Source organism: Myiozetetes cayanensis, unplaced genomic scaffold (assembly GCF_022539395.1).
Source record: "Myiozetetes cayanensis isolate MyiCay16 unplaced genomic scaffold, myiCay2020 scf16, whole genome shotgun sequence".
Lineage (NCBI taxonomy): Eukaryota > Metazoa > Chordata > Aves > Passeriformes > Tyrannidae > Myiozetetes > Myiozetetes cayanensis.
The window spans coordinates 17801438-17816186 of NW_026087270.1; the positions used below are offsets into that span (position 1 = coordinate 17801438).

Consider the following 14749-nt stretch of genomic DNA (forward strand, 5'->3'; position numbering starts at 1 on the left):
AATGTGGGATGAGCAGACAGGAGCGGCAGAGCAGAGATTTGGGCAGCTCCTTCGGGCACTCAGGGTGCCTGCACTGCAGTCAGAGAAACCCCTGGTAAGATGAACAGGCCATGTGGGTGACCTCTGCATCTAGCACATTTTCTATTTACTACCAGCTATTCCAAGCAGATGTTCTGAAGCCTCCCACAGCGATTGCAGATGTTTGAATGAAAGCAGCAGGGCTGAGCCACGCTGCCCTGCCCCTGTGCCCCCCTTCAGAGGGAGTTCCACTGATGCTGGGAAGCACAGGAAAAGGGGACACCCGTCCAGCCCTGCCCAGGGAGCAGCCACAGGTGGGGAGAGGCTGCTCAGACGCAGGAATGTCCAGTGCTGGACACTGTGTGCAGGTGGGACTGCATGCAGACAGGGGATAGGACAGGCAGCTCTTTGTCACATGTGGGGAGGAGGCTCTTCCACCCTGGGCAGGGTGCAGGTGGTTGAGCTCCTGGGCAGAAATGTGGAGCCTTTTTTCCTGACTTTTTTTTTGTAGCTTCTGTATCTGTGTCATTTTTTTCATTTACGCATTTTTGCTCAATGAGAAGGTCCTCTGGGGATTTCTCCATGCCAAGTTGATGCTTCCAAGGTTAGTTTAATTTAAGCAGAGGTTTTTGCCTGGACTCTGTTACTGGTTCCCAGCTCTCAGCATCTGTAGGTAGCATCAGCCTCCTCCTTCCCTTTCCTTCTCCCGTTCCTGCCCATTGCAGATTTGGCCTCACTGCTCAGCACACTCCCTGGTGCAGAATTTCTCATATTTGGGACTGCAAGACCGTGGAGCTGTTTAACTGAAAATGTTTAAACTGACATTAATGCTGCTTGGTAGGATGTACTGGCTGGTATTTTCCTGAAGGAGGATTTGGAAATGGTTTTTATACTATCACCAAACCTTATATACCAAGAGCAGTACTGAGGGATTGAGAAATTCCAATTTATGCTATTAAAAGTGCTGTCAAAGCCTCAGAGCTCCAGTGACTGCTCACATGATGTTTCATGGCCTGGCTTGCAATTTTAGGGCACTGAATTTCTTTTCAATGCTGGGGTGCACACGTAGCCCAGGAAGGAAGGCACTACAACAGGGTGAAGTGCATTGTAAATCCCCAGCAAGGCTTGGACTCACCACCAAACACAGAGCAGAATTATCCCAGGAACCTGAGCTGGGGCAGGTGGGGAGGCAGGGGGGGAGTTACAGGGTCTTCTGAGGGGGTTGACAAAACAGGAGTTGTGGGTTTGTGTTATGCCAGTGGTCTGAAAGCAAGGAACATGCCTGGGGAAGATGAAATCACAGTGCCTGGTGTCAGCTGACAGTCTCTGTGTTATTTTCACTGTAACAGTGTGTGGATGAATGGACTGATATGGACCTAGCACTGGGTAGTCCCAACCAGTGTGTTTGGGCAAAAATAAAAAGAAAAAACGTTAATAGTAGGAGGAGGTAAAAAATCTGCCTGCAGTGTATCAGGTTGGCTGATAGACGTGTTGGCTCACGCCCAGCCTGCCAGGAGAGCGGCAGGAGAGCAGCACCACGTTCACCTGCCCTTGGCTCCCCTGCCCAAATCAATGCTCCTCTCATCTGCGTGTGCCCAGGGGAAACACAGGGACAAACCAACCCCTTGGCAGGTTTCCAAGAGAGGGAGGAGGCAGGAGGGCCATCCCTGGCACTGCCCCAGCCCTGGCTGTGCCCCAGCCGGGCAGTGCCTGTGTCCCCCTGTCCTGCCGACCCTGGGGAGCTGCAGGAATGGTGCTAGGAACAGCTGTGCCTGCTGCTCTCCACAGGGCTGTGCTGGACCCCGAGGAACAGCACAGCCCTTCCCACCCACACTGGCTGTGCCCAAATGCCCCTGGTGCCGGTCTCCTCCAGGACACCCATGCACACCCACCCCAACAGGTGCCCCTGCTCATGAACAGGACAGTGCCCGCTGTCCCCACTGGCAACTGAGACCAGGAGCTTCAGCCTTGTCTCTGACCAGCAGGCACCAGGGGCTCTGGGGGGGCCTGGGGGCTCTGCCTTCCTGCCAGGGCTGTGCCACCCTCCCTTCATGAAATCTGCCACCTCAAATCATCATTGCTGAGTCCTGTGATTGTGTGGCATGTCACAGTGTTCACCACATCCTTTTTTCTTTCCCTTCATTTTTGTTCCCTCCTAAAGCCTCAGCCCCTCAAGGGGGGATATTAGATGGACTATTTGCTTAAGGAAATGAAAAGGACTTTCCAGCTGTCCTGTTCACAGACAAAAGGCTTTAAAGTACAAGCCAAAGGGTTTAGGAAGAGCAGATAAAAGCAATATGTCAGTGGTTGTCTTAATATATATTGAAAAATGAGGAGTTAAGCTTTGGATTTAACTCCTAACCCTGAACTTGGATTTTGGATAAAACTCCAAACCCTGAGCACGGGGATGCTGCACTCTTCTAGCAGGAAGGGGGGTGTTTGTATATTGGCTGGCTCCCAGAGAGGGTGGGGGGATGAATGGCAGCAACTGCACATCCCTGTGGGCCTGCCCAACTGCACATGTCCTGAGCAGGGGCAGGACAAGGGCTGGGCTGACCTTGCCAGAGCGACCCCGTCCCCCAGGGAGCTTCTGAGAGCAACAGGATGCCCCAAGAGCCAACCTGCACAGCTCTCAGAGGGCACCTGCCCTCACCCCAGCGAGGGATGCTGCAGGTCTGGCAGGGCTGGGGCTGCGGGGTACGACAAGGCTTGGATTCCTTGGCTCTGCAGGAGAGGAGGAGCGGGGGCTGCAGGTTCCCAGGAGAGCCTGGAGAGGGGGGAGACGGCAGGGGTGGTGGGCTCAGTGCAGGGTGTGAGTGCTGCCTGGAAGAGCAGAGCAGGGGGCAGCCAGCACTGGGGGCTGCAGCCAAAAACCAAACTGAACCGAGCAGAAAAACCCAACCCCAACCCTTGGTGGCAGCCTGCCAGCTCCAGCTGGTTTCGTAAGGACATTGCAGCCTAAAAATACACAAATACTCAGCCAAAAAAAGTCCAATCTTTCTGTGCCGAATCTGTCACCCACAGCCCTTCGCCAGGCAGGAAGAAATTCCTGTTGGGTCTGTCAGGCGGAGCCGAGAACAGATTATCCGGGGTTCAGGACGACGGTTCAGCAGGTTTCCTGGGGGGAGGATGCCCTGTGCTGTGTTTATGGGTGGTGCTGGCTGCTCCTCTCACTTCGCAAAATGTGAGAAGAGAAGAGATTGTTCCCAAATTCCTGCAGCGCTCCCTCCTCCAGGCAGAGTGAACCACCCCGGCTCCCTCCCTCCCCGTGGGAGCTTTGCCATAATGGGGACAGCCCTGATTGGTATCGTGGGTCATTAAATAGCAATTTATTTAGTCAGGATGTCAAGATTTCACTAATCCCCAGGCCAAAGACAACACTGCTACGATGCAACACAGCAATGAAAAATGTCAGGGAGGTGGCAGGTGCTGCTACATCTTTGTCTCCAAGGAATGAACTACCCATGGAGCTTCTCTGCAGTGCAGCCTGTATCTCCTAGGTCTCTTCAGACAGATTTTAGAGACATTTTGGGGGTAAAGAAGGATTAGAAGAGGGGAAGTGACGACACTGTACCACCAGTTTTTGCCTGCAGGATCCACATCCACAGCAGTGCTGAGTTTTTAGCAGAGCTGGCTGCTGAATTTGGCATTTCCCATGGAAAGGCAGTGAGCAAAGCACTGGAGCTCTGCTGAATGCTTCCCTGCTGTTCCAGGTGGGGGCTGATGGCATCCCAGATACTCTCCCGTGGACCAAGAGGGATACAGTCCTTCTGAAACCAGGTGCTCACATGGGATGGAAGGTCCTGATTTCCCTTCTCCTTCATCTTCATTAGAAGTTGCATGAACTTCAGGCAGGAAATGTCTTTTGAGACTGTCCCCCCTTTCACTGATGACCTGCATGTGTGGCTTGGAAAGGGGAAAGGGAAGAGCCTGGCCCTGGGACTGAGCTTCTCTGCCTGTGAGAAAGTTTTTTGCCGAGGAAGCTCATTCCTCCTGCTCTCCTGGCAGTGTCTGGTGGGATGGGAAGGTGAGCATTGCTTAGCACCCACCCTCAAGATGCTGTGATGTGGTCTCCATCCACCCTGCTCTGGGCCAGAAGAGGCAGCCTCTGGAGAGACTGCACCCAGTTTTGGTGAAATTGGGTGTTCCAGGCGGGTGAAGACTGAGGGTGAGGTGCTAGAAAACATCCAGCTGATGTAAAAGACAATGTCCTACCTGCTGTGCCCTTCCTCCACCTCACACTCAGCCCTAGGTGAGGCCATGTAACAATAGCAACTCCTTCATTTATGAGGATAATAACGAAATCTGAGACCTCTACCAAGCCCTGCTGGACCATAACAAGCTGCAGCTCAGGCTGCCCACATCTCTCCCACTGACAAGAAACAGCCCCACTCCAGCCCCAACACCAGCAGACACTGCAGAGCTGCTCCTCCCTGGAAATGCATTTGCATCTCATTTGTGGGAATGGAGCAAGGCCGGTGATTCCACTCAACCAGCTCTGGCCTTTATGGACTGTTTTGTTTGCTTATTGTAGGGGGAACTTAATTATTCAGAGCTGGTGGGCATATTTACTTACTGGGGTAAATTAAACCATAAATTCAGACAAATGTACCTACCTCCACACTTGTGATGTATTTTCCCTTTCTGCTTTATTGGGCTCCAAGACACAAAGGTGGGTTGTTCAATAAACAAGCCATCCCAATTAATTGGATTGTTCCATTTCTGCCGCTGCTGCCTCCAATTAAATGCAAGGGAGCACAAGTGACAGGCACGAGTACGACGGGTGTGCAGAAACCCACACTCTAATGCCAAAGCTGTGATGGGAAAATGGAATCTACGCACCTGACAGGAATATTAATGCAAAACCTTGACCTATAATTTTTTCTTTCTCCGGTCTGAGCGTGCCAGCAACAACTGCAGCTCATTAAAATGGATCATGTCCTGACAGTCGTGCGTAATGTCCACGTCCCACAAGTCCAACGGTCTAAACATTTACCTTGCTGGCTTCACCAGCGAGGCAAACGTTTGGACCGTGGGGCTTGAGGGATGTGGACGTTATCACAGGGCTGCATGGCTGGAACAGGAGACTGCAGCACGCCCGTTCTCTCCTTTAAACACAGAGTGACCAGAGAAAGAGGGATGGGAACAAAACAAATCCAGAAGTGCCAGTGTGGGTTGGACCTCTGGAGTTCATCTGGCCCATCCCCCTGTTCAGAGCAGGGCCAACTTAAAAGTTAAATTCAGTTTGAAAGTTAGTTCAGGTGGCTCAGTGTTGAGCATTTCCAAGGACAGAGATTTTGCAGCCTCTCTGGGCAGCTTTTTCAATGCTGCCTTGTCAGGGCTCAATCTGGAAGCTGTTCACCACATCACAACAACATCTGGCTCTACTTTCCTAACTGCTCTTCTGATGCAAAGTGTGTGCAGGCACGTGGGATGCAGCAAGTATCAGTAGGGAAGGTGATAGCATTGTGCAAAGGCAATTCTTTTGCAAGGAAAATAGATCAGAGAACAGTCCCACACAAGATGGGGTGAGAAGGAAGGCACTGCAGTGTTTTATTCTGAGTTTGGTGCTGCTTTTCTATGAGGCTCTGCCAGAGCAGTTCTGGAAGATGGAGTAAGCAAAATGCTGTCCAGTTTGGGCTTGGTGTTTGGCACAGGCGTGGGATGTCAGGGCTGGGGACAGCTGTGGCAGAGCAGCAGGCACAACTGCATCTCTCCTTCTCCACTGAGCAGCGAGCTCTGTACCCCTCTCTGGAGGCATCTCTCCCTCCCTTTGCTCCTGACTGAGAGAGCCAAAGGCAACAAGCTTCCTGGCCCTGACACCTCTGATATGTGTGAAGATGGATGGGTTGAACGCAGGCCTAAAATATTTTACATTTTCACGGTAGTTTCACAGCCCTGGCATTATCAAATGATCTTTCAAAGTACTTGGAAGCAGGAGGAGAATGACTCGAGATGGATCCTGGCTTTTTTGTGTCTGTGTACTTGCAAACTGTCTCTGCCTACACATCTTGCAGGGCCTGTGCCTGTTTGGAGATGCACATGGAAGATGGGAGCTCGTGTGGCTGCTCCGTCTGCTCCATTTCCCCCCTGAAGTTTGGAGGCTGCTCAAAGCAGCTCCCCAGCCCTGGCTGTTCAGGATCAGACCTGCCCTATGTGCTGCACTCCACTGACCAGGCTAGTTAGGAACTCGGGGCTAGGAAACACAGGGCAATTTTAAAACCTGAACAAAAGTAGGAGATTAAGGAAACCAGCTGGAAACCTCTGTTTTGCTGATTTTGAAAGCAAAATGTGGGTCACAGATGTGCTTCCACAGACAGAAGCTGGCTGGAGAAGAAAAAGACATCAGCAGTGCCCAGACTCTTTGATGATCAGAGGTAGATTTAGCTCCTAGGCACGGAGACAAGAAAGGAAGAGGAGACAAAATAGGAATAAAAACATAATCAAGATATTAGGAATGTGGAACGCAACCCACCCGTAAATTTGCCTCAGGGAACTACGAAAAAATGCAGTAACAAAAAGAGATGAAACCAACTGCTACATCTTCCTCCCTTCCCTTCTCCTGCCATCCTCATGGTTTTACTGTTTGCAGTCCAAGGCACAGGAGGTCCATTACAGAACCTTCCCTCTTCCTCAGTCGTGTTTTTTCTTTGCTGTTTTCTGCTGTTCCTTCACAGTAGATATAAAATCCTTGCTGAGGACAGGCAGACTTTAGAGCCTAAAATAAAGCAAGCCTTGCAGGAAGGTGTTAAGGGAGTGTGTATCTGAGACTAGAAAGCAATGTGCTCCTGCCCATCTTTGATGGGAGAGAAGAGCTACAACTCCTGGTTTAGTCCAGTGCCAAATATTAAATTTGCTTTCAGTGAAATCGATGACAGACTGGTAAGAGCTGTGCTGCTGATCCTGCAGGCTGCTGATGAGCCTGGGACTGGCTCTCCCAGGGGCCCTGACAGAAAGTCCATTGTCCCAGGCATTCAAAACCCTCAAGGTAAAGCACTGGAAGAGCAATTCAGAACAAGAGCAGCACTGGCTCAGAGCAGCCCAGGTGGGGTCTGAGGAGACAGCTGGGCAGGGGGAGGTTGGGGAAAGCTCGGGGGGCACGTGGAGGGGGTTCTGGGGTGCAGGGAAGTGTCACTGCTGAAGGTCCCACCTGTGCTGGCCACGGTCACTCGGTGCCTGGGGCTCTGTGATGTGCTGAGCTGTGGAGCACCATCCCCAATTCCTGCCAGCAAAACACCAGTCCCTAGGGCTGAGCACCAGGAGAGGCCTGGAACAAAGCCATGCTAGTCCAGCTCACTGCCTGGCAGTGCTTTTCAAACTTTGGGGAACCTCAGACTCGGTTCTTGTCTGGAATTTATTTCTCTTAGCCCTAATGAAAACACATTTTGTAGTTGTTAGTGTTTTAAATCCATTATCAGTGTCAGCAAAGATAAGCCTTTTCCCAGGGTGGGGGGAAAAAAACCCATAAAACTGTCTGAAAACTTTCAGTCATGCAAAGGAAAACAACCTCAAAGCATTGAAGGATTAAATGAAAAATATGCCTCTTTTCACTGGGAGTCCACTGGGTGTGAAGAAGTGCCAACTGAGCTCTCACTTGCATCCCCATCCAGTGTGGTGGCAGCAGGGCCTGGAGGTGCAGCAGGACCTGCTCTGGAGCCCTGCTCTGGGAGAGCATCTCTGCTCCCACTGACGGAGCACCAGAGGCTGCCCAACACCAGCAGGGCTGGGAATGACCAGGACTTCGCCATCTTCAGCTTCACTGCCCAACCTAGCCCAGGGAAAACAAGTGTCCAGCCACAGCCCACAGCCCCCCTGGCAAGGGGGATCGTGCATCCTCCTCTGTGACGCAAGTGATTGTGTCACAGACATCGAAACTCGTTTCGCTGGGCCACAACCCCGCACTGCAATTGCTGTGGATGCCACGGCACAGAGCCTCTCCAGCTGATATGTAGGAACTGCTTGTGGTTTCAGAGCTCTTGCTGATGAATTGCCCAGCAGCTGGTCACATTGGGAGGGCTCTGCTTATTATTTTCAACTGCTATCTCGCATGGAAGGAAAATCAAAATACTTTCCTCAAGGTAATTGGCTGTAAAACAATTGAAGAATTTTCCACAAGGCTGTAATGCAATTAGGACTGGCATTTTAGATAATTTATATCTCCAAAGGTATGTTTATGCCATCATACCCTTCTTTTGTGGGAAAAAAAGAAAAAAGAAAAGGTTGCTGTCAACAGAAGGCTGATTCTGCTATTACAGGCAATGAAATATAGATTAAACACGGACATCCACCTCGCACTGATTAAAAGGCAGCACAATGCCAGGATCATCCCTGAGGCGTGAGGGTGGTTGGGTTGGGTGCTGTGTCACCAACCACACATCTGCAGGTTTTCCCATTCGTTTTTCCATCAGTGCCAAGGGATGTGTCATCACTCACCTTCTGCTGCAGCACCTCAAGAGCTGCACTGCCCAACTGCCCTGCCAGCTGGAGGGGAGCAGCTGGGACAGCCTGGGAACACCAGGCCCTGCACACAGCACAAACCCAGCAGCCAGGCCACTGCCTGGGCTCATGCTTTGACAGATACCCAGGAAAACCCTCAGCAGAGTTGCCAAACCATCCAGACACACAACAAGAACTCCAGAAGTGCAGGAAACAGCTGGTGAACTTGTTGGTGTGGGATACCGTGAAAGCCAAAAACCCTGGATGTGGCAAGTTATGGGATGACAACCTGGGAGGCAAACAGGTCCACTGAATCATCATTACAGATGGATATGAACTGAAACTGGGGAGACAATCTGTGGCTCTTGAGAGCCAGAGCAGCCACTTACGGGCAGATGTCCTGTCCCCATGACAGGGTGAACCAAAGCCATGGATCCAGACAATTGTCACTAAAAACCATCTGCATGTGGTCCCTGATGGCAAAGATGCCTCTGACTGTATTACAGGAGTAACACAATGCCACTGGCAAAGCAGAGAGGTCCCTCACCTTTGGTTGTAACCCAGCTGATCTATCAGGACACTGCACAGCTATCAGGAAAGCAAACCCAGGAGCTGTACAAAGCAGGTGATCACACTCTTCTGTTCACAATCAGACAGACAGGGAAGCCATCAGCCATGCCCATGGGTTGATCTGCCTCTGTTCACTACATCCATGTCTGCAGAAACCCACCTGGAGCTGTATGGGGGCAATTTGGGAACCTGGCCTTGGAGTCACGGACCTGACCCCCAAGTGACCAGAAAGGGGCACGAATGTCCTGCCTGAGCCTTTCTGCCATGCAGCAACCTGTGACACAGCACACACCCCAGTCTGTGAGCAGAGACACCTTCAGTTCCACTGCTACGAGCTCACCAACTTCAGTCAAACCTTTAGCAAGCCCAAATGCACCTTCCCAAGGTGACAGACCACGGACAGGGATACTCACTACTGAGCTGAGTCGTTGAGCTGATATTCCCGGGACCGGTTGAAGCACTCCTGGATCCCAGAGTCTGCCCAGAGTCTCATCATAGCTGACAGCAGCTCTGGAGAGAAGGGCTCTGTGTCCTCCATCCGACTTACGACATCGCAGACCATCTTGGCATCAGCCTGCAGTGGAAGGAAAGGAGAGGTCACAGGGATGCTCAAGGCAGGATTTGGAGCCAGAGATTTCAGAAACAGTTCACTAAACCATCAGGAGTGAAGGGGCTGTGTTTCCTGGGATGGGGCTCTGGCATCCACACCGTGTGATCCAGCAGAAAGGGCAAAGGAGGATGGAGTAAGGGAGTCACCAGGAAAAAGGCTGTTTGTGGAACCCACCTCAAGTCAACAAATATTTCTGTCCAGCAGACAAAGCAGTCTGCAGTGCACACGTGTGGAGTTTCTTGGGAACAGAAAGAAATGCCTATATGTACAAAGTTATTTAGAATGGTTGGCAAAGTGACACACACCCTGCAACGACTCCTGCTTCAACCAAGTGGGGGACCTTGCTGAAGGAGGGGTTTGTACCAGAAAGGACGGCAGCAAGACTCCAGGAACAATTTTTTCCAGATGCTGGTTTATTGCTTTTCCCAAATTCTTGTTCTTTGCTATGAGCCCCTGCCATGAGGGCTGATTCCCGTTAATGCAGACCACCTTGGCTGGCTGTGGGGCTCTGTGACTCAGAGGGAGAGGAATCTCCCATGGTTAAGGAGCATGGCAGTGAGGGAAGGGCCAGCTGGCCATTTTCAGATGGAATCTTCTTTGGTGAGAAAAATGAGATTCACTGGAACAGCAACTTTTCCTGGAGGACAGTGCTCTGACACAACTTGGGCCCGGAAGATGTCTCAGAGTTAGGATGGGAATGTCTAGACAGCCTTGGAATAGCTGAGTTCAGCCCACTGTCACAGTCCACAGTGGCTGATGCTTGACTCATTTGAGAAGCAGGACGCCCAAATTCACGACCCCTCTGCTTGCTTTGCAAGAAGTGGATCTCCCACACCCCCACAGACTCAGGAAGCCCTTGGGGCGTTGGAGCATCTGCAGAGTTTTTCTTTCATTCCTTCAAAAACGTCTCATATTTCTACAAGCCGAAAGAAACCCAGTTTTTATTTCTGTAACTAACTGGAAAAGAGGAGCTCTAGTTCCTGATGTGTGTGCAGCAAACGTGTGAAGACACCCTCCTTGTTTTATTACCTTGTGTCTTGTCAGGCAGGAACGGAGCCCATTCTGGCCAAACACAGGTGCAAGTCCTCACCTTCCAGGGTGTTTGACCCCGACTGACAGAGGCAGCCCAGAAACACGAGCCTGGCAGGGGCAGTGCAGGCAGAGCTCTGCTGTGCTGGCACAGTCAGGAGTGCAGGAGTGCCAGTGCTGAAGAGCAGCACTACACACTAATTGCATGGGTGGATACGACAAGGTGTGACAGGGGCTGCACAGCCAGGATCAAAACTCCTCTTCACTGAGCATCGAAATCGCTGAAAAACTGCAGGGCACCAAAGTGCTGCCACTGGAGACTGGAGCTGCTGGAGATTTCAGTGCTCAGGGAAAGAGCCTCAAGGCTCCTGAACATCCAGCCTTTGTGGGCTGAAGAAGTCTCAGTACTGCATGTAGCAGTACTGTATCCCATAAAACTTAATGGGGTGGACTCCACTTTGAAGGCTTTATGAACATAAAGTCTCACAGAGTACTTAACTTCATATTTTAGTGCCCGGGAATCTTCCCAGCCCTCTGTACAGACTCTGCTCATTTCGGAGAAAACAGTATTGGTGACTCACACCTCAAAGCCAAGACAAACAAAGAACCTTGAAGAGTTCAGTTAATTTCAAAAGCTTGTTTTCTGCCCCGGAGTGCTTCGTGAGCTCAGTGAATATTCATAAATCATCTGTATGCCCTGCTGGAGCTGCAGTTCTGCTCTTTTCACAGACTCTAAACACATAAAGCCCGCTAATGGCTGTGGTCTGGCGTGGCCCCGTTATCTGGGCATGGGTGGTGCACGAAAAGCATCCAAGCTTTCAGTCAGGTAGGAGGAGATCTTTCTATGCTATCCTGACTACTGGGGGGTATAGGTATAAGTCACACCTCTGTCCATCTGTCTGTAATGGCACATCTGAAGCTCTCCAGCTGTTATGGGCAGGGTCTGGGCTGCTTCTGAGCTCTGTGGATTTAACTACAGGCTGCTTTCTGCGAGGCATCAGAGGGAATGGCACAGTTGTCATGTTTTCTGTGCTGGGAAATAGCTGCCTCACCTTTTCAATTACTGAGGCTTGTGGCAGTTCCCCATGAGTGAGACCCAACACAGGGGAGTCTGAGCAGAAGATACAGATGAACAGTGAATGACAGGGCAGAATGGGAGCGACCAGGACAGGCTATGGTCCTCAGGTCTGCCTGGGCCACAAGCAGGGCTCAGCACGTAGGGCAGGGGGTTATTTTGGTACGTGCTCCTCTGTGGTCACTGGAGGTCCCTTTTGGGGACAGGTGAGGCTGCCCTCCTGCAGCATGGACACCTGCCTGCAGGGCAGACTGAGAGCCAACAGACTGGAGCAGGGGAATGGCTTGGAGGAAAGGCTATTGCTCCTGTTGAAAGGTAATAAAAATATTCCAGACTTGGTTTTATTTTGCAGAGTGAACTGTTGAACTCCTAGCTTTATAGACCCAGAAAAAGCAGGTGAAATGAGTGTTTTTAAAAATACTCCACTCCCCTGCCAAGGATGAAGCCCCTCTGTCAAGAAGCATGGGGCCATCCAGGAGCTGAGGCATTTGTTAGATGATTTAACGAGCAATTACGGATCCAAGAAGAGAAGATATCCCTTTCTTTTCTCACTCTCCAGGCTGCATCTCAAGCTGGGAATGACATTAAAATCTCCAGCCCCCCCTGGGCCCAGCAGGTAGATTTTTAAATACTGCCTGATTGACTTTTCCCTGTGCGCCTCCCCCGGGTCTGGCGCTCTGCTGGTGCCGAGGTGAGAGGAGCTGAACCTCCCGCCACGCTCGGCCTCTGTGCTGCAGCCAGCAATTAAAGAGAGCAAAACAAACCAGCCCATCCAGCCCCCCAGCCCGGCCTGGCAGCTCCCATCCCACAGGGTGTCCGTTAATGAATATCACCGTGGTATTTCAGCCACCTCGGGAGCTAAAAATAGGCAGCCCTTGGCTCCTGGGATTGCTGGAAGGAGCTACAGGATGGTTCAGGGCTGCTCCCACCACTGCTGCCCCTGCCTGTCCAGCTGCTCTGGCTCCCTCTCCTCGGAGTGAGCCGTCTGGGAGCAGGGTGAGAGCTCAGGCTGGGCTCCTTCCTGCGGGTTCTTGTTCAGCAGGAGCATCCCAGCCCGTCACTGCAGCATTCCCACCTGTCCTGCTGCCACTTCCCAAGGGCTTGCATTTTCCACAGCAGGTGAAACCCTGACCTCCGAGCAGGTTGCCTTCACAGAGAGAGGGATTTGTCACTCTGTGTCACTCCTGAATGCTGAATCCACCCACCTCCAGAGGGAGAATTACAGCTGGCTGGGCTTGGCCCGAGGAGACAGCTGAGCTCAGAGACCCTGGGAGGGTGAAACACATATCCAGACTTCAGCCTTTGACCAAGAACAAATCTGTGCACTGGTTGAGGAATGGAGAGGGCTCTGTAGTTCCAGGGCAGGCTCTGAAATCCCCAGGCAGATGTGAACAAGAAGCCTGTAAACAAGCAGGAATTGTGCCTCACTCCTAACCCCGGGCTGTGCAGCCACCTGTGCACCAGCCACGGTACAAACCCAGCTCGTAAGGGCACTGTTCTCTCCCTAACCTGGCCATAAATGCAGTTATTTAATTGTCTCCCATATGTCACTGTCACCAGGCACACAGCCTGTGCTCAGCATGCAAACCTGGGACTTGCAGCAGCCACACAGCCCCATTAAAGTGTTACCTCGCTGGAGGGGAGAGGGGCCCCTCCTGTCAGCCCCACACTACTGCCAGGCCTGTTTGTCTCTGCAAGCAAGTTATTTTCCATCACCAATACAGACCACCCTTGGTTATCTGTTCCTCACCACCAGCCATGAACAGTGCCCAAGAAGGTTCCAGCAGAGCTGCTCCTGCCCTGGCTGCTGTAGGGTTGAACTGGAGTGGGACCCAGGTCCTTATCTCTGACTATCCCAGGGTAAATCCTGGCTCTGGTCCTTTGAAGTTGCCTGGACACTCACTAGGGGACTTTTTTTCCCCCTTTCTTTCTTCAAAAAAGAAGAGTTTTCTGGAAGAGGGGAAATTTAAGGGAGAGCCAAAGCCTTGTGTGGTACAAATCTGCTAAACCCTACAGAGCTGCACTGAGTTACACCCACAGGAGAGCTGAGCCAGTGTGTCACATTGTGCTGTCCTTTCCTTCTGGTGAGCTAAATCCCAGTAAATATCATTTTTTGCTGTTATTTACTCTGATTAATGATACTTGTCACTCAGCCTGTCTCAAAGGTTAACTCTGGGGCAATTTCCTCTGGTGGCTGGTTGCACTCAGAGCTGCATCTCAGAACGTTTCAGAAAACCTGTGCAGTGGGGGAAAAGATAAGCATTGAGTTTGGCTGGTGGTGCAAGACAAATCAGCATGGTACTGGTTATCAGTGAGCAATCTTGTGAAAAAAGCAGCGGCCATCATCAGTCACGGACCTGGGGGAAATCACACTGATGTCTTGAGAGCATCCAGCATCCAAAAAGAACATTCCTGGAAGGAAACCTTCATGGGGCACCCAGATCCTGACCTCGGGGCACAGCAGTACACGGCTCTGCTGCCACACAAATGACATCCCATAATTTAGGGGCAGAACACGTCTCATAAACTGAAAACCTCCTCCTCCTCCTTACAGAGCATCTCAGAAATCTGGACCTGCTTCCCAGCCCGAGTGTGGCTGCATCACAGCAAAAGCCAGTGATTTTCTCAACATTTGCAGCCCGAGTACATCCTGGAAACAAAGCAGGGTTGGTGAATATGCCTCTTCCAGAGACAGCCAGGGCCCAGCTCCAAGTCCAGAGGAGTTTTTGGAGACACTGAATAGCTACACGTATGAGTCTCCCCCTCGCTCTCCCTCACACAGCTGTGTTTCAGAGCTGACCTCTCCATCTGTGGAAATCTGGCTGGCAAAGCAGCAGCTGCTGTGCATGGCAGGAGAGAAAACCTTCTCCCTTCCTCCTCCACCCTTCCACCCGCCTTCAGAACATCTAAGCAAGGCCTCCCACCTCTGCTTGGCATTTGGCTTGCTGAGAGATCCTGGAAGGCACTGAGCAGGTAAAAATCCATCCAGTAGCTTATTAAATTCTATCCCT

At 51.5% G+C, this 14749-nt stretch overlaps 1 protein-coding gene across 2 annotated transcripts in view; it reads right to left on the minus strand.

The window, feature by feature from the left end:
- GNAO1 (G protein subunit alpha o1) overlaps nucleotides 1-14749 on the minus strand; it is a 130109-nt gene that overhangs the window by 35641 nt on the left and 79719 nt on the right. For both annotated transcript variants that reach the window (XM_050311066.1, XM_050311067.1), the window contains exon 4: nucleotides 9438-9598. In XM_050311066.1, coding sequence (XP_050167023.1) covers nucleotides 9438-9598 — 161 coding nt within the window. The remainder of the gene's footprint in view (nucleotides 1-9437; nucleotides 9599-14749) is intronic.